Source organism: Anolis carolinensis, chromosome 3, assembly GCF_035594765.1.
Source record: "Anolis carolinensis isolate JA03-04 chromosome 3, rAnoCar3.1.pri, whole genome shotgun sequence".
NCBI lineage: Eukaryota > Metazoa > Chordata > Lepidosauria > Squamata > Dactyloidae > Anolis > Anolis carolinensis.
The window spans coordinates 102,343,343-102,363,342 of NC_085843.1; the positions used below are offsets into that span (position 1 = coordinate 102,343,343).

General features: G+C 42.1%; 1 protein-coding gene across 6 annotated transcripts in view; it reads left to right on the top strand.

Moving 5' to 3' along the window:
• Positions 1-16,336, top strand: part of mid1 (midline 1) — a 275,413-nt gene extending 259,077 nt beyond the window's left edge. For 5 of the 6 annotated variants that reach the window (XM_016992374.2, XM_003218816.4, XM_016992373.2 and 2 more), the window contains 3 exons: positions 4,326-4,487; positions 6,694-6,901; positions 15,105-16,336. In XM_016992374.2, coding sequence (XP_016847863.1) covers positions 4,326-4,487; positions 6,694-6,901; positions 15,105-15,453 — 719 coding nt within the window. In that variant the 3' untranslated portion in view covers positions 15,454-16,336. Of the gene's footprint in view, positions 1-4,325; positions 4,488-6,693; positions 6,906-15,104 lie in introns of all 6 variants that reach the window. The other variant, XM_008107207.3, reaches the window with a different exon arrangement.
• The last annotated feature ends 3,664 nt before the right edge of the window (positions 16,337-20,000 follow it).

A 20,000-nucleotide genomic window follows, 5' to 3' on the forward strand; every position in this document is an offset into this window, starting at 1 on the left:
TTTTTGAAGGTTTTTTTTTAAGAAATACCCTGAAATTTTAATCTCTGTGGGACAGATATAATGCTGAATTTTGTCTTCATTGCAAATATATCCCAAGAGGCTTTGCAATAAGCTCCAATTCTTGCTATACTTTATTTCATTATGTTGAATTCATGGATTCAATTGACCATTGAAATCCTTCAGGGATTGGAAAGATTTAGGCGACTGTAGACACCTCATATAGTACTTGCATTTGGCATTAACCGCACATTTAATACATCTTCATTCCAAATACACACACAGTCATGTTTGACCACTGTACCCATCAGTTGTAGGCGATGGTTCTTCAAAAATCTATTGTAGCAAATCACTTTTATGTAACAAGTACTAATGTTGTAGTTAAAATTGATTGCTGGAGTTACTCTCTCTTCTGCCTTCTCTTCTGCAGAAGTAGAAAAGATACAGAGCTTTATCTCCTATGGTCATGAATGGGAAAGAAATGGGGATTTGCAGCATGACCTTTAACTAGGGATCAGTAATGAACTTGTTTTTTCCAGAAGTAAACATTTAAATACAATTCCATGGTGCACATGGAAAATACTCTTCTTGACCAGGAAATCTGCATAGCATTTTCAGGAAATATATCATTTGAAGCACTTTACATTTGGATTTTTCATTGCCATGTAACATTTAGTTTGTGTGTTCTTTCTCTGAGCACTACACATATGAAATAGATTGGTGTATAATGATCCTCAGACTGACCCCTTTGAATGCATTTAAATATTTTTAAATTCATGTTTTTAAAGAGAGCCTTGTCTTTTAAGTTGCTTTGGAATAAAAGTTCCATTAGCAATGCTTCTTCATTTACCACCTCCATATTACATTATATGAGACACTTCATTTTAATTAATATATTAAAATATCACATTGCCTTGCAAGAAGCTTGAAAATGTATTTAACAGACCTGCTTTATTTATTATTTTCCAACCATAAGTGAGTTTGGAGGAGGCAGCATCGTAATAGAGATTATAATAGAGATTACCCAAGTGTGGATTTTGGCATTTATTCTTGTAATATAATTTTCCACTTTAGCATTTTAAAAGTTTGGAATGCTCCAGGGATCGTGTAGCCTTCCTGTGACTTTTGCACTATTTGTAGATTTCACTGTGCTTCAGCGGTGGTTCCAACAGTAAATAGGAGGGGGATTTGCATTTAGCATATTTTCTGTACCATCTGTTTTTTAAATTTCAGAAACACCAGATTCTGAAGCAAAGAAAAAATACGTTTTATGAATGATTTACCTCCAGATTGTAAAATCATAATGACAGCAATAATAGAGGAATTCTTCCTCTTTCCATCTTTAGTATCTTACAAATCCCACATGATACCTCATTATGGTCCATGTACTAGTCCAGTAGTCTCTAATTTAAATTCCATTCATTTTCTAGAATATAGCCTTAAAATCCATTATTGCATTGCATGTGGGAACTTACTGTCCTTCCTTTAAAGCACTGCTATCTGAAACCAGAAACCTAAATTTACTGGGAACGGCAGTATTTCACAGCTGTTACTCCTGCTCATGGCTCACAAAACAGAAAGGAATCCCGTATCTAGTCTGATGTCACCACTATAATACAAATTCCATAGACCCGAATTGCCTCCTAGAGATCCTTGTCTAGGTAATGGAAATCCTAGGCTATCCCTCCACAACCTATTCCACCAGCTAGGGGATTTATGAAGTGTTAATTTTCTCTTATGAGTTCATATTTGAGAAAAATATATCCTACAAGACAGCTAAGGCAATGTATTGGGCCAAATTTCAAAATACTTGTAAAAGCAGTTCTGGCACAGCATAATCCTTTGTTCCACAAGATCATTAATAGTGTAGTCTCTGTACTCCAAAGATCCTTTCTGGACTAAGTTATTTTTAAGAGAAAGGAAGGATAACAGTTGTGCTTAAAGAAGAGGTTGAAGAGTATTTTCTTTTGAATGATTTCTACAACTGGCCAGAATGATGACCCTATGCAAAAGACAACTGCACTGGCCATTGAAGGATGGGACAGAGTCCTGAAAGCAGCTAGGCTGGCAAGTAGACTGCAAGGCATATGGCTTTCTCCTCTAATAACTTGCTCTTTCTTTCCAGCACCTGCTCTCTTAGGCAACCTTGTGTAACATTAGGACCAGCCCTGAGAATTTCTAGGCTCAGTGATGGGGATGCCATGTCTCACAGGACCTGCGGTTTGCTCTGTAGAGAGATGAGGGAATGGTGTGGAAAGGACTTCTTCCACAGAGATCCTAGGTGGGCTAGACATTTTACAGAAGAAATAGCAGATAATGTATAGAGGTCCCACTGAAATATAGGGAGTTCATGCATCTTCTTAACATATTGCATTGAAATCACACATCTTCCTTTGGAGACAATACATAACTTCCTTTTTCAGGTATTGCAGAACAATACATCCCACTGCAAAAAAGAAGGAAATCATAAATGACTTACACTTGCATTAAACTTCAAAAGCTGCTACTTTTAAGAATAGGCTATGTCTGTGGTATGTTTTATTTCAGTCTATAGAGGAATGCCTTTTCAATTCAGACTGTTAACATTAAATTCCAGTTGTCGGAAGTGGTTTTTTCCTTCATATTGTCTGGATTTTTTCCAATTTGTTATTTCATGTGGGAACTGAGTCATCAAGGCTCAGCCAGCATGGTTCTTTCTGTGCGCAATTGTTCATTCCTATGAAAAAATCACCCTGTTTATTTATAGAAGTGTTTTACATCCTTGTGACCATCAGACGTGGGAACTTTTCATACTTTGCAATGATGGCACTGTGATTCCACTTTAGTTCTCATGGGTGCATCATATGGAATCCTGGCGTCATTCATTTGGTGAGATACAAGATCTCTCTACCTGAGAATTTTAAGCATCCCCCCTAAACTGCAAATCCTAGGATTCCATATTATGGAACATGGCAGCACTGCAGCTGTGTAGTGTGAAAAGTGTCCATTGGTATGAGCACAAAAGAATTGGCAGTAAGAAGAGGCAGTAATTCTGGACTGGGGTGCAAGACAATGGCAAGAACCACGCACCAAGCACCATGTTAGAATGGAATGTTCTACTCCCATTGTTCTGCTCCAGTAGAAAACATTGTCACCTACTGCCAAGTAAGCACATTCACGGTGGAGGTGGCTGGCAGAATCAGTGGATGCAGCTCCTTTGGGGGGCAGTTGTGACAATACCACTGGATAGGAAGCCAAAATGATTGGCTGTGTTGGCAACATCATCCTGAAAAGTGGAATCAGTTTTAATATCAGTAAATGCATAGACATGTAGTTAGTTCAGATATCCGTTCTTAATCCCTGCTTCAAAATAGTGCTCCTAGGGCCTGTCTACATGGGTTCAAAACTCCAAATTAGGCCAGAAGTCAAACCTAGACATCCAGTCAATATTAAGATACTTTCTGCCCCTGATGTGTGTTAAAGCCAGTTATCCTGGTTTTACTCCGCATTAGCATAAGTGGGGGAATGTTCCTTTTTCTGAAGTTGCTTACCTTACAAAGGTCCCTGGTAGTAGAAAGGGACTCAATGCATCTCTGTTACCACTTTTGTGGGTCCAGAAAGATATGATTGGCCATCCAGGAGGGCTAAACTGGGTCTCTGCTCCTGCAATTCTGGAGCAAAGTGTGTAGACTCCACAAGCCAATACAAGGCTACTTCAAAGTAGGCATGCTCTGGACTGGCTCTGGATTTGGATGCCCATGTAAATAGGACCCTAGTCTCATTTGAGTCTTCTCTAGTTTCTTTGTGTTATTATGCTAGTTTCATAGAAGACAGGTTTACGCTTTCATCTCAATTACTAGACCGTGTGAAATTGTAAACTAAAGTAACTATCAAGAGATGGCATCTCTATAATATTTTAATATCTATTTGCAATGAAATCATTCCTTGGCAGGAACATTTCATAGTGTTCTACACTTATTTTGAAGGATTGTTACGTGTCATGGAAGGAGTTATGGGGGAAGGTATAACATCAGAATAAAAGCAAATTCACTTGCCTAATGGTCTTGGTCGTGAGTGGTTTACTCACATTAAAATGGCAGTTTAAGCAGGCATATACCTCCTAAGGTTGACAGCCCTGCAAATGCAATTGCTGTTTAAATGCCCAATATCTTTGTACCTGAACCATTAATCAATGGGAAAAACTCATGTTTCAGTTGGCTATGATCTTGCTGTTTAAACACTTAAAAAGATAATTTTCTGTTGGGATTATGTAAGGACATTTGCAGGTTCAGATGTATCAGAGCGTATTCCTCCATAAAATAACTCATGCATTTTGATTAAAAATACAGGTCTATGTAATTCAGCCGACAGCTGGATGATTGTTCCAAATATCAAACAAAACCACTACACAGTCCATGGACTGCAGAGTGGTACCAAGTACATCTTCGTTGTTAAGGCCATTAATCAGGCTGGCAGCCGAAACAGTGAGCCTGGAAAATTGAAGACAAACAGTGAGTAATTTTTCATCCAACCAGCCTGTATGCACTTTATTTCCCCCTCATCTCATCATCACTCAACTTGACACTTGAATGACACAAAGGTGTAGTGCAGATACTATATTGTGGCACTTTCTTTAATTTCATCTAGCTAGAGTTCCCTGGGGAAGATAGGGCAGGTTATAAATAAAGTAGATGATGATGATGATGATGATGATGATTATTATTATTATTGGAATATCTACTACTGTCTTTCAGTTTGTTATGGTAAGCCATTTAGGTTACAATCCTGTACTTTTTTTTAATATAGAAGTAACTCCAATTATACCCAATTCTTGAGTAGACACATAGAGGATTCCACTCAACACCAATGATAGATTAGAACCATAAGGCTAGGGATATCTAGTCCAACACACTGCTGTGCAAGAATCCACAACTAAAACACTCTTGAGAGATGGCTTTCTGACCTCTGTTTAAAAGTCTGCAAAGAAAGAGAGTCCACCATCTGCTGAGATAGCCTAGTCTACTGTTAAACAGCTTTTACAGGCAACTTCTTCATATTGTTTAGATAAAATCTCTTTTCTTACTTTTTGGAACTACTGATTTATGTTCTAGTTTTTGGAACACCAGAAAATAAATGCATTCCATCATTTAAATGGTATCTTTTCAGATATCTTATAATGGCAGTCCTATCACCAGATGTACAAGCTGGATTTAGAAAAGGCAGAGGAACGAGAGACCAAATTGCCAATATCCAATGGATAATGGAGGAAGCTAGGGAGTTTCAGAAAAACTTCTATTTCTGTTTTATAGACTATTCTAAAGCCTTCAACTGTGTGGATCATAATAAATTGAGGCAAGTTCTTGGTGGTATGGGGATACCAAGTCACCTTGTCTGTCTCCTGAGAAATCTGTATAACGACCAAGTAGAAACAGTAAGAACAGACCACGGAACAACAGACTGGTTCAAGATTGGGAAAGGAGTGTGGCAGGGCTGCATACTTTCACCCTCCCTATTCAACTTGTACACAGAACATATCATGCGACGTGTGGGGCTTGATGAATCCAAGGCTGGAGTTAAAATTTCTGGAAGAAATATTAACAACCTTAGATATGCAGATGATACCACTCTGATGGCTGAAAGCGAGGAGGAACTGAGGAGCCTTATCACCAAGGTGAAAGAAGAAAGTGCAAAATCTGGGTTGCAGTTAAACATCAAGAAAACCAAGATTATGGCAACTAGACTGATTGATAACTAGCAAATATAGAGAGAAAATGTGGAAGCAGTGACAGACTTTATATTTCTAGGCACGAAGATCACTGCAGATGCAGACTGCAGCCAGGAAATCAGAAGACGTTTACTTCTTGGGAGGAGAACAATGGCCAACCTCGATAAAATAGTAAAGAGCAGAGACATCACACTGGCAACGAGGTCTGCACAGTTAAAGCAATGGTATTCCCCATAGTAACCTATGGATGTGAAAACTGGACCATAAGGAAGGTTCAGCAAAAGGACGATAGATGCTTTTGAACTGTGGTGCTGGAGGAAAATTCTGAGAGTTCCTTAGACCGCAAGATCCAACCAGTCCATACTCCAGTCCATACTGGAGGGAAGGATATTAGAGGCAAAGATGAAATACTTTGGCCATAACATGAGAAGACAGGAAAGCTTGGAGAAGATAATGATGCTGGGAAAATGGAAAGAAAAAGGAAAAGGGGCTGACCAAGGGCAAGATGGATGGATGGTATCCTTGAAGTGACTGACTTGACCTTGAAGGAACTGGGGGTGGTGATGGCTGACAGGAAAATCTGGCATGGGCTGGTCCATGAGGTCACAAAGAGTCAGAAACATCACTTCTCAGTCTTCTGTTCTCCAGCATAAACATATACATAGGAGAGACAGAACGTATAAGATATGCAGTTTTATATATTTTTATCGAGAATTTGTGTCTTAGTTTTCCTGTGTACATATACTTTGCATGAGAAAGTTCTTAAAATGTGATAACCACTGGAAAAAACAACCAAAAATACAACAAGCTAGCAGAAAACAGATTTTCTAGTCACTCGTAGTGTTAATAGATGTAAATTAATGTGTATTGTGTAAATTAATGTGCTATTGTAGAAAACAGTGCTGTAGTATAAATGAAATGTGTTATTAGGTGTGATGTTCCAGTGCTTCTTTTAAAAGTTTGTTACTCTTTGTATCCTGTTCATATTTAAGGCCAGCCATTCAAACTTGATCCTAAGTCTGCCCACAGAAAGCTGAAGGTATCTCATGACAACCTGACAGTGGAGCGTGATGAAACCTCTTCTAAAAAGAGCCATACACCTGAACGTTTCACCAGCCAAGGGAGTTATGGAGTAGCTGGCAATGTGTTTATTGACAGCGGACGTCATTACTGGGAAGTGGTTATCAGCGGAAGTACATGGTAGGTGGGTCAAACCATCTGTCCACATACGTTTTCTTTCATTATGTGTCTCATAAATTTTGTAGATAGCTTGTATTCACTAAAATGTGAACCAATAGCTGTGATGACCCATGGGCCTTGTAGTCCTGCTCAGGACATTGTAATTCCTGATGAAGATGAAAACTTGGGTTTTTTACCTTCCCAGTCTGAACTGGATTCTTCTCAGCCAGATCTTTCCCAGGCAGATCTGGGAACCTTGCACCTGCAAGAAAGTTGTCTCCCAGAAGTATGTCAAACAAGCCCAGAGCCTACTTCTCCCGTGTTCTTGCGCCGGGAGTTTTGTAAACAACAGAGAAGTTTGGAATCAGCTTCGCGCAGGAGTGCGAGGATTGCAGCTAAGAATGTGGCCAATTAAGACTGCTTCTCGTGAGAATCTTTGGGGAGTCTCACATCTGGTCTCAGAGTTTAGCTTTCGGTTCTGATTCCCAGAGAACTGCTTCGGCGGGAAAGTTAGACTCTATTTAGGTGTTTTACCCGCGTAGTAACTTCGCGGAGTCAATTCGTCAGCCTACGGAGCGAGTTGTGTCTGGACAGCGCGCTCCGATTCAAGCCTCGCTCCTGCTCAAGCCTTGCCTTGCTATCCAGCCTTCGCCTTGCTTCCCAGCCTTTGTTTATCTACGGACTTTGCCTTGTTTCCCAGGATCAATCCTTGCCTTGTTCCACGGATTTTATCAAGTTATTCCACGGACCTTGCTCTTGTTCTTAGTTACCTTGTTCCACGTTCAAGCCTTGTTTCAAGTATCAAGTTATTTCCTAGCCTCGCTCAAGTTTCATGGACTAAAGGACCTTGTCATCTCCCCTCACTTTGCTTGGCAAAGTGAGTGTTTCGGTTATTGGATTACAACTTTGGACCTTAATATTTCTTATTGGACATTGCTTTTTTGGACTAATACTGACCTTTCCTGAAAGGTCTAATTCTGGACCATTTTCTACACTTGTTTTTATTAACTTTATATATTCCTTCAATAAAGATATTAGATAGATTCTGGCCTCTGTGTATGGTTATTGGTGCTCTGCAGCCTGGGTCGTGACAGTTTGACTCCGCCACCCTAAGCACCAATTAACCTCGGCCAGAATGTCTACCGGAGTCGTACCTGGGCCGAGCGGCCAGCCGATTACCTACACCATCGACAAGGATGAGGTGGACCGAATCCGTGATAAGCTCAATGCACAGGATGGAGAAATAAGGGGTTTGAAGGAACGCGGAATTCGTCTTCCGGCCATGGCGTTGCCAACCAAGTTTACTGGAGAAGCTTCTAAGGTTCATGTCTTCCGTCGCCAATGTCAAACTTATCTAGAGGCCCGTGCTGCCGAGTTTCCCCAAGAAGACATCAAAGTGGCATGGGTTTACAGTCTTCTAGACGGGCCAGCGGCCAGCTGGGCGACGGCACTGTACGACCAAGCCTCTCCACACCTAAGATCAGCGCAACACTTCTTGGACCACCTCAAGGAGACTTGGGGAATCGAGGACAATTTGGAGGCAGCCGGTCACAAACTCCGTCGCTTTTTCCAAGGAGACAGACCTATGTCTCAGTATATAGCCGAGTTCCGAGTGCTGGCCCACAACACCGGCTGGAACGATGTAGCCCTCAGGGGACAATTCCGGGAGGGTCTCAACATTGAAATGCTGGAAGAAATCTCCAAGGTGGATCCTCCCCAGACCCTCGAGGCACTCATTGATCAATGTTTACGGGCTGAAGTCATGATTGCCAACAGGAAACAGTGGGTTCGAGGCCAGGGCGGTAGAGCCGGGGCAAAACCCCCCGCTCCCGCCAGCGTTCAGCCACGTCCGGTCTGGAGACCCCCACCGCCAACCCCATACCCCAGAGGAGGCGAGGAGGTGCCGATGCAGTTGGGCAATGTGCGTCCCAGACTAGATGCCGCCGAGAAGGCCCGTCGTCAACGCTTAAACCTCTGCTGGTACTGCGGGAACGGGGGCCACTTCGCCAGAGAGTGCCCAGCCAAAGGGAAGCCTGCCGCCCGTCTTGCGGCGGCGTCCTCCACGGAGACGAAGACGTCTGAGCCGACTGACACACAGCCGGCGGGGGAAGCCAACGACCGGGTGTAGAGAGGCTCGCCAACCCGGTCAAAAAATCCATCCAAGAGCCGCCAACCGGGGTCCTGTTCCTTCTCGTGGTCACATTATGGTCAGCAAAAAGGGGACCCGTCATGATCCACGCCATGATAGACTCTGGAGCTACCAACAATTTCATCGATAGAGAGTATGCCGACTCCCTGGGATTACAATATCATGATTTCAAGAATGCCCGTGTGGTGCAAGCCATAGACGGCCGCCCCCTCAAGACGGGCCCCGTAAGTCAGTGGTCGGAACCCACCAGGATGTGGATAAGGGAACATATGGAAGAGATTTCCTTCTTTGTTACCGAGGTCCCCCATTTCCCTGTGATTTTGGGAATTCCATGGCTGACTCTCCACGACCCTAACATCTCCTGGTCCAACAGAGAACTGCAGTTTGCTTCACCGTACTGCCAAAACCATTGCCTCGTAGCCAAGGTATGCCACGCCACAGACACCGAGCCCATCATCACCTTGCCAAAGAAGTACTCCGAGTATTGGGATGTATTCAATGAGAAAGAAGCCGAAAAATTACCCCCACATAGACCTTATGACTGTGCCATTGACTTGGTGGAGGGGGCCCCGATCCCGCGAGGGCATCTCTACTCCCTGACTGAACCAGAGCAAGAAGCTCTCAGGGAATTCCTAGAGACAAACCTTCGCAAGGGATTCATCAGACCCTCTCAATCCCCAGCCGCCTCCCCAGTGATGTTTGTGAAGAAGAAGTCAGGGGAACTACGCTTGGTGGTGGACTACAGAGCATTGAACAATATCACCAAGCGGAACAGCTATCCCCTGCCCTTAATCTCGGATCTACTGGATCGGCTTCGAGGAGCCAAGGTTTACACCAAGCTGGATCTTCGGGGGGCTTACAACTTAGTTCGCATCAGGGAAGGGGACGAGTGGAAGACCGCCTTCCAGACCAAATTCGGATTATTCGAGTCCCGAGTTATGAATTTCGGTTTATGCGGAGCCCCCGCAACGTTCCAGCATTTTGTCAATGACATTTTTCAGGACTATCTAGACAGGTTCTTGATAATCTACCTGGACGATTTTTTGGTGTTTTCTAGATCACAATCAGAACATGAGAACCACGTCAAAATGGTGTTACAACGATTGCGGGATCATGGACTTTATGCCAAGCTGGAAAAATGCGCCTTTGATCTACAAGAGGTAGATTTCCTTGGTTACCGCATCTCGCCTCTAGGGCTTTCCATGGATCCAGCCAAGGTTTCAGCAGTATTGGAATGGCGGGCGCCAACTAACAAGAAAGAGGTGCAGCGTTTCTTGGGGTTCGCGAACTATTACCGCAAGTTCATTCCAGATTTTGCCCGCTGGTCCGACCCCATCACTAGCTGCATCCGTGGAAAGCAGCCTTTCCGCTGGACTGATCAAGCAGAGAAAGGGTTCCAACAACTAAAGAAACTATTCACCTCCCAGCCAATTCTACAGCACCCAAATCCTGGAACCCCTTTTGTGGTGCAAGCGGACGCCTCTGATGTGGCAATTGGGGCTGTACTCTTACAACCGGTGGGAGATCACCTCCATCCCTGTGCCTTTTATTCTCGTCAACTAACCACACCAGAGAGGAATTACACCATTTGGGAAAAAGAACTACTGGCCATAAAGGCAGCCTTTGAAACTTGGAGACATTGGCTAGAAGGGGCCAAATTTCCCATTGAAGTCCACACTGATCATCGTAATCTAGAACATCTAAGAACTGCCCGCAAACTAAATCAGAGGCAGCAACGTTGGGCTTTATTCTTTGAACGTTTCAACTTCCAGATCCATTATGTGACCCCAGCCCAAACCAAGCAAGCAGACGCCCTGTCACGTAAACCGGAATACGCTGCAGGACGCAAGGAGACCTTTGAATCCCAACTGCTACAACCCGAGAACTTTGCCACGCTCACGGTGGGGAACACCAAATCCATTCCCATTGGTTCAACTTCCCCTACTCCAGGACCCATCTGTGCTCAAGAAATCAGGGCTAGTCAGCAAGCAGATGCCTGGGCGCAGGACCAACTTCGCCAAGGTCTGCACTTTCCCTTTTCGCTTAAAGATGGGCTGCTCTGCTATAGAAATCATGTTTATATCCCACCCGGACCGGGCAGGGAAAAAGCGCTTCGTCTGTGTCATGACTGCAAACCAGCAGGACACTTCGGACTATTTAAAACCATGCATTTGATCCTAAGGGATTTTTGGTGGCCCAAGATCCGCAAGGATGTGGAAAAATATGTCAACACCTGCCCAGTATGCCAGCGCTCCAAGATACGAAGGGAGAAGCCCTCAGGGCTTTTACACCCCCTTCCTACCCCATCTCGCCCATGGGAAATAATTTCCGCGGATTTCATCACTGACCTACCACCTTCCTGTGGATTCACCACGATCTTGGTGGTGGTGGACCTTTTCACCAAGTTAGCCCATTTCATTCCCTGTGAAGGCCTCCCCACGGCCAAAGAAACTGCGGAACTATTTCTTCAACATGTATTCAGACTACATGGATTGCCCAAGAGTTTAGTCACAGACCGTGGATCTCAATTCACCTCTCGTTTTTGGAAGGCACTACAAAAACTATTGGGCATAGACTCTCGCTTATCTTCAGCTCATCATCCCCAAACAGATGGGCAAACGGAGCGCACCAATGCCACTTTGGAGCAGTATCTTCGCTGTTATGTAAACTACCAACAGGACAATTGGGCTTCTCTGTTACCACTGTCTGAGTTTGCCTACAACAATGGAGTTCAAGCTTCTACAAAAGAAACGCCGTTCTTTGCAAACTACGGCTTCCATCCACGTTTCTTCCCCCCTGTCATTGAAACTTCAGAAGTTCCCGCAGCAGAGGATTGGCTGCAGGAACTCACAGCGGTGCAACAACTTTTGCTCCAGCAACTGGACCAAGCCAAGGAGGACTATAAACGCCACGCTGACAAACATCGCCAGCCGGGCCCCGAAATCAAGGTAGGAGATCGGGTTTTTCTGTCCACTCGCTTCCTGCCCTCCCACCGCCCTTGCCGGAAGTTAGATGCCCGTTTCATTGGCCCCTATCCAGTGGTGGCGCAACTTAACCCCGTGACTTTCAAACTCCAACTTCCGCGTTCAATGCGCATTCACCCAGTGTTTCACCGTTCCCTGCTCCTTCCGGCGGATGGTGTGCGACCTGATACAGACCAACCGGCCCCCCCTCCTGTTTTGATGAATGGGGAGGAGGAGTTCGAGGTTGAGGACATTTTGGATTCTCGCTTTCACCGCCGCCGCCTACAATATCTCATTGACTGGGTGGGTTTTGGCCCTGAGGAACGCTCTTGGGAAGACGCCTCCACAGTCCATGCTCCTGATCTAACCCGTCGCTTTCATCAGACCTATCCCACCAAACCGCGACCTCGCGCCTCGGGGAGGGGGCCCCAGTTTGGGAGGGGCCTTGAGGAGGGGGATAGTGTGATGACCCATGGGCCTTGTAGTCCTGCTCAGGACATTGTAATTCCTGATGAAGATGAAAACTTGGGTTTTTTACCTTCCCAGTCTGAACTGGATTCTTCTCAGCCAGATCTTTCCCAGGCAGATCTGGGAACCTTGCACCTGCAAGAAAGTTGTCTCCCAGAAGTATGTCAAACAAGCCCAGAGCCTACTTCTCCCGTGTTCTTGCGCCGGGAGTTTTGTAAACAACAGAGAAGTTTGGAATCAGCTTCACGCAGGAGTGCGAGGATTGCAGCTAAGAATGTGGCCAATTAAGACTGCTTCTCGTGAGAATCTTTGGGGAGTCTCACATCTGGTCTCAGAGTTTAGCTTTCGGTTCTGATTCCCAGAGAACTGCTTCGGCGGGAAAGTTAGACTCTATTTAGGTGTTTTACCCGCGTAGTAACTTCGCGGAGTCAATTCGTCAGCCTACGGAGCGAGTTGTGTCTGGACAGCGCGCTCCGATTCAAGCCTCGCTCCTGCTCAAGCCTTGCCTTGCTATCCAGCCTTCGCCTTGCTTCCCAGCCTTTGTTTATCTACGGACTTTGCCTTGTTTCCCAGGATCAATCCTTGCCTTGTTCCACGGATTTTATCAAGTTATTCCACGGACCTTGCTCTTGTTCTTAGTTACCTTGTTCCACGTTCAAGCCTTGTTTCAAGTATCAAGTTATTTCCTAGCCTCGCTCAAGTTTCATGGACTAAAGGACCTTGTCATCTCCCCTCACTTTGCTTGGCAAAGTGAGTGTTTCGGTTATTGGATTACAACTTTGGACCTTAATATTTCTTATTGGACATTGCTTTTTTGGACTAATACTGACCTTTCCTGAAAGGTCTAATTCTGGACCATTTTCTACACTTGTTTTTATTAACTTTATATATTCCTTCAATAAAGATATTAGATAGATTCTGGCCTCTGTGTATGGTTATTGGTGCTCTGCAGCCTGGGTCGTGACAATAGCTAAGACAGAGTATTAATTAAAACCTATGATTCTGTTATATATCTCATTAAATAAAATGGTCATTCACATTAAAAATATATCTAGTGCCTTAAATACTAATTACATGGCATTAAAATAGTCTCTACCCATCAGAAACCACAGTAAAAAAGGTGTGGGGGTGGGACATGCAACTCTAAGTGCTCAGTAGATGGTATGGGTTGAGCATCCCATATCTGAAATGCTTGTGACCAGAAGTGCTCCATATTTTAGATTGAGTTTGGGGTTTTGGAATTGTTGTATACACATAATAAGATATCTTGGAGATGGGATCCATCTCTTTTTTGTTTTTTAATAATTTTTATTGAGTGTTTTTGAACATAAAAAGTGTGAGAACAATCATAAATATAGAAAAGAAAGTGAAAGGGGAGGGTGTGATATATGTAAAAAAAGAGGGAGAAAAAAGAGAGAAAAGGAAAAAAAATCAAAAGAAAGTAAAAAAAAGACTGAAAAAAATTAAAAATAAGATAAAATAGAAAGAAAAAAAAGGATTGTACTTCCCGTCTTTCCTTCCAGGTGAAATAAAAATATTTGTATCAATTACTATTCATTTGTCCACTCCGTCCTTGTGTGTTTATAAAGAGTTCCTCTTGTTCTATGTAAGTTATCAGTAATCTCCAGTCTGTTTTTTTAACTGGTTTACCCTGATGGGTTTTCAAGTAATATGTCAAAATATCCATGTTCTTTGTGTCCAAAATCTTTAATATCCATTCTTCTTTAGTTGGTATTTCTGTTGATTTCCATTTCTTTGCATAAACTATTCTGGCAGCTATTACAAAATAGTTGAATAGAATCTCTTGGTTCTTGTTAAGGTTCATATCGATCATTCCTAATAGAAAGTACTCAGGTTTCAGTTGAAAGTTTGTTTTAAAGATTTTTTGTATTATTTCGTGTATTTTTTTCCAATATTCCTTTGCTATTTTGCATCCCCACCACATGTGGAAGAAAGTGCCTACATGTTTTTCACATTTCCAACATTGATCTTTAACATTCTTGTAACACTTTGCCAGTTTTTGTGGAGTCATGTACCACTGGTACATCATTTTATGCCAGTTCTCCTTAAGATCGTATGAATAAGTGTAATTTAGCTTGAGATTCCACATCTTTTCCCATTCCTCCATACTTATCGGATGTCTCAGGTGGAATCCATCTCTAAACACAAAATTCATTTATGTTTCATATAGACCTAATTACACATATCCTTTAGGTAATTTTATGCAATATTTTAAATAATGGTTGTGCATAAAACAAAGTTTATGTACGTTGAACTATCAGAAAGCAAAAATGTCACTATCTCAATCACTCGTGTGGACAATTTGGAATTTTGGATTAAGGAACTCTGCATAGCAATTATCCTTAGCTCAAAGGAAATTGTCTCAATATATACGTGTAAGTCAGTTCTTGTTTGTTTTTAGTTTTCTACCCTCATACAATGGAACCATTTAAAGCAATAAATTTTGGACAACCTCCTTATTGTAGTATAAATAAGATGATTTGGCTAGCCCTTGTTATAAAAGGATATCAAGAAAAAAAGTTATGGATGCCATGTACTAAAATACAGAAAACATAATAGACTAAAAAACTTAAAACTACATGGCATGAAACATGCCTTTTTTCAAAATTCTTTTGTTTTATAGGTATGCCATTGGTATTTCATACAAATCAGCACCCAAACACGAGTGGATTGGAAAGAATTCTGCCTCTTGGGTTCTTTGTCGTTGCAACAATGCATGGGTTGTGAGGCACAACAGCAAAGAAATTCCGATTGAGCCTGCACCCCATCTTCGTCGTGTCGGCATTTTATTGGATTATGACAATGGTTCCTTGGCCTTTTATGATGCTTTGAACTCTCTTCATCTTTATACATTTGACATTGCATTTGCACAGCCTGTGTGCCCAACATTCACTGTCTGGAATAAGTGCTTGACGATAATTACAGGCCTTCCCATCCCAGACCATTTAGATTCCATAGAGCAAATGCCATGATTTTTCTGGATGTAAATGGATGATGAATGTCCAGTATAGTTCCCACTGAATTGTGACTGGAAAAAGACATGGACATGAATACATTTCACAAAAAAGTGTCCCAAATCCTCCCAGCCAGAACTCAGAATGGGATGATATTTTCTGTTTTTGCTGTTTGTTTTGTATTAAAGGCAAGATATGGCTTTAATAATGTCTCAAAATGCTTTTGTATTTAGTCTCTTTTGGGAAAATTTATAAATTATTTATAAAAAAGAAGAAAAACCTAATTTGGATATTTGCATTTGAGCACCTCATAAGAATAACTTGGTTTTGCACATTAAGGGCTGTATCACAGTTTTTATTAACCATTTCCCATATTTTGATTTTGTAATAAGAGAAAGTAAGTTGGAGTTATCTTAGAGAATGATTCAGTACCTATTCTCCCATTTTTGTTCAAATGGTGCTTCCTTAAGTGCCACTTTTACTACATGAAATATTTCTTCAAAGTGGAACGTGTTAACTTGTACATCAAGAAATGTCTCATTCAACTGGCAGTCAATATTATTAGCAGTTTTCTTATCTACTGACGATTCACCTTTGTCACTTTTAAGAATATGTAAATTTGTTTTTGTCTCAGAAAGCCAGCAGTACTGGAAGATAGGTCTGGCTGAGTTTTAAATCAATGTGCCACTGAGATCAATTGATGGTCAAGTTGTAGTGGTATCGATGTGGAGTCACATCATTTAAAAGGTACACAAAGCACCCATATATGCAGTGCTACAGGTAGGCAACGTACAACTGATTTGAAACTTAAATGTGAGCATTTTGTTATATTATGTTATAGTGTATCAATAAAAATAGCACAGGCAACTGTTTTGTAAACAGTGCCTGGAAAGAGGTTGCACTTCATTGTATCATTGTGTTGAATGTTTGAAGGCTTCTAGGGGTCATTCAAGTCCCATGAACACATCTCATTCCTGTGATCCTCCAATGATGTTCAAGCCTGGGACTTTTTCAGTGAATGCAGTGGAAACAAAAGCATGGATTTTGTATGATCTTGGTTCCCCCTTTTTCCCAACCTACATCAAAGAACCAATTTTCTTTACATTTCAAATTCATCATAATAATCCAATACATGTAACAGTGCAAAATATCATTCAACATTTTGTAAACACACAATGTCCCCTAGCTTCTTAAAGGCATATCTTTGTGTGTGCCTTCACGTTGCCTTAATTTAAGGTGACCCCATGAATTTCCTATGCATTGTACAGAACAAAGGAAGCTGTTGGTGGCAAATTATGAACCGTAAATATTGGAAGGCAATGATGTTGTGAACTGTTCTCATTCTGTCCTGTAATTTTGCTGTCAGAGCAAGACATGTTGACAGAGTTTGCCTCTGGATCTGCCTGGTTCCTGTTGTGTGGTCAATTGTTGCTCCCTGCCAACTCACTTTCTGTAAGCAAGTATCCATATTGTGGGATTTACAATTTGGCATAAAACACTTTATCATGTTACAAACGATCGAGTCAGCCCTTTGTGGGAATCATATTTTTCCTGTAGCTATGGTTATTACGCAGATGAACTAACCACAAAGTTGGACTCTCAACACGCTTTTTTGTCTCTGCCAGAAAAAAAAAATCCTCATTAATACAAATCTCACAAAATTTTAATCACTGACTTAAAGTATATAAAATACATGTCCTTATAAGTTCAAATCCAGGAGGATACATACTTCCTTTAAAAAAGCTGAAACCCAATTGAGTAGCAGTTTGGCAGACTTGTGGGGGCTGGATCCAATATGCCTTCTTCCTACTAAAACATGTAGTGTGAAGCTTCTTTGGGGATTTTTTATGGAAAAAAAGACTAATTCATGGTGTCACTTGCGGTTGGAATGCAGTGGGAAATAATGCATGCAGTAGTATTTTCCCAACCAGTTAGGACTGGAGAGAAAGAGACAGAGATAGAAGAAAGCATCATCCAGTGTATGGACAGTGGCTTGGAATGAGGCAAAGAAGTGTGTGGGTAGGTATTTAATGAAGCTTTTGAAGGTTTCAGTATTTACCAGGAATTATGCTATGTCTGAGTAAATAATGGCTGTGGCTAAACTGTATAACTTCCCTTTACATTGTTCTTAAAATTTGACAGAAATGTATGAACTTCACCCCAAAAGGAGAAATGTTACTGCTGGCAACACGTATTTCTGTCATTAACAAAACTGCTGGGAGGGAATGCATGTAGCGAGTTTTCCTGCATCTCCAGAGGTGAAGGGGGGAAAACATAATGCTTCTTTTCTGAAGATCCACACTTTCCCCTTCACATTGTCAATTCCTGTACTATTCAAAAGTGGCATCCCTACTTTGGGAGACACCACCAGGTGGATGCAATGTTGCAGTAGAGTCAACCACAGATGGCAAATGGGTGGTGTCTTTGGGATTTGGAGCTCATTCCAAATAGGGGACAGAACTGAAATATTATAGTCTTCCAGTTATGAAAAATAATAAAATAATCCATCCCTTCCCCATTCTTCCAAAAGGGGTAGTAGCTGAAATAGCGGAAATTGACATTTTGACAAGATACTTTCAGAAAAAAGACCCTCCAAAATTCAAGAAAAACTGGGAACTCTTCAAAAATTTCCTGGACAAAAAGAAAATTCAAAAATGGGGATTTCATATTGAAAATTACATTATATTCTACACAATGAATTAGGGAATATGGAGACAACAAAAATCATATATATGAAAGAAGGATATGTAAAAATTGACTGTTTCAATTTTTTTTAAAAAAAAACTTCCCCTTCCTGTTCCAGGAGTGTGTTGTGCCTTACAGAATTCTTATCCTATCAATTTCCCTGACCTTGTATATTTCTTACCAACTCCTTGTCCTCCCCACCCTTCAAGCACTTTACTCTCCATGGAATATTTATCAAGGTCAACATTTATCAAGTGGACTGGCTTTCCATCCATTTTGGCACTTCTTCTCAAAAGTATTTTGCACAGGTAAAGTATGAGGTGAATACATAAAAGATCTTTTTAAATGGGCTTCCAAAAATATAAAGTATGATTTGAACATATTTGTATATATCTCATCAAGATGTGATGAACTAGAGTTTCTGTTGAGGATACAATGATAAATTCAGCACCGGGGAAGAGTTATACCAGGATCATAATAATTAATATAAAAATAATTTTATTTCTTACTTGCTTAGGCGATCCCTCGAGGATGTTTGTCTTCCACCTTGGGGGTGTGTCCGTAGATGGCTGAAGAGACCTATTCTTGATCTACATGTTCTCCCGCAGTGAGGACATCAGTTTCCAAGTGGAAGGCGGTCCCGGTCAGGGTTAGCTTGATGCTCCTTCCTCTTGGCACTTTTCTCCCTTAAGCCCTCCATTCGTGCCTCTTTGAACTCCGCAGCACTGCTGGTCACAGCTGACCTCTAATTACAACGCTCAAGGGCCAGGGCTTCCCAGTTCACAGTGTCTATGCCACAGTTTTTAAGGTTGGCTTTAAGTCCATCTTTAAATCTCTTTTCCTGCCCACCAACATTACGTTTCCCGTTCTTGAGTTCGGAGTAGAGCAACTGCTTTGGGAGATGGTGATCGGGCATTCGGACAACGTGGCCAGTCCAGCGGAGTTGATGGCGTAGGAGCATTGCTTCAATGCTGGTGGTCTTTGCTTCTTCCAGCACAGTGACATTTGTCCGCCTGTCTTCCCAAGAGATTTGCAGGATTTTTCTGAGGCAACACTGATGGAAACGCTCCAGGAGTTTGGTGTGATGTCTGTAGACTGTCCACATTTCACAGGCATAGAACAGGGTTGGGAGGACAATGGCTTTATAAACAAGCACCTTGGTATCTGTACGGATGTCCCGATCATCAAACACTCTCTGCTTCATTCTGAAAAATGCTGCACTCGCAGAGCTCAGGCGGTGTTGTATTTCAGTGTCAATGTTGACTTTTGTGGAGAGGTGGCTGCCAAGATAGCGGAAGTGGTCAACATTTTCTAATGTTACACCATTAAGCTGTATTCCTGGCATTGCAGAGGGATTAGCTGGTGCCTGTTAGAAGAGCACTTTGGTTTTCTCGATGTTCAATGAGAGGCCGAGCTTCTCGTATGATTCTGCGAAGGTGTTTAGAGTGGCTTGTAGGTCTACTTCTGAGTGCGCACAGACTACATTGTCATCGGCATATTAGAGTTCTATAACAGATGTTGTGCTGACCTTGGTTTTGGCTCTTAGTCTGCTGAGGTTAAATAGCTTGCCATCTGTCCGATAGATGATTTCCACACCGGTGGGAAGCTTTCCATCAACAAGTTGAAGTATCATAGCGATGAAGATGGAAAATAAGGTAGGGGCAATAACATATCCCTACTTGACACCTGATTCCAACTTAAGTGGGTCACTTTGGGAGCCATTGCTGTCCAAGACTGTTGCCATCATCTCATCATGAAGGAGCCACAGGATGTTCACAAATTTGTCAGGGCACCCGATTTTTTGGGGGATGGTCCAGAGAGCGCTGCGATTCACTGTGTTGAATGCCTTTGCAATGTCTCAGAAGACACCCTCCCAGAAT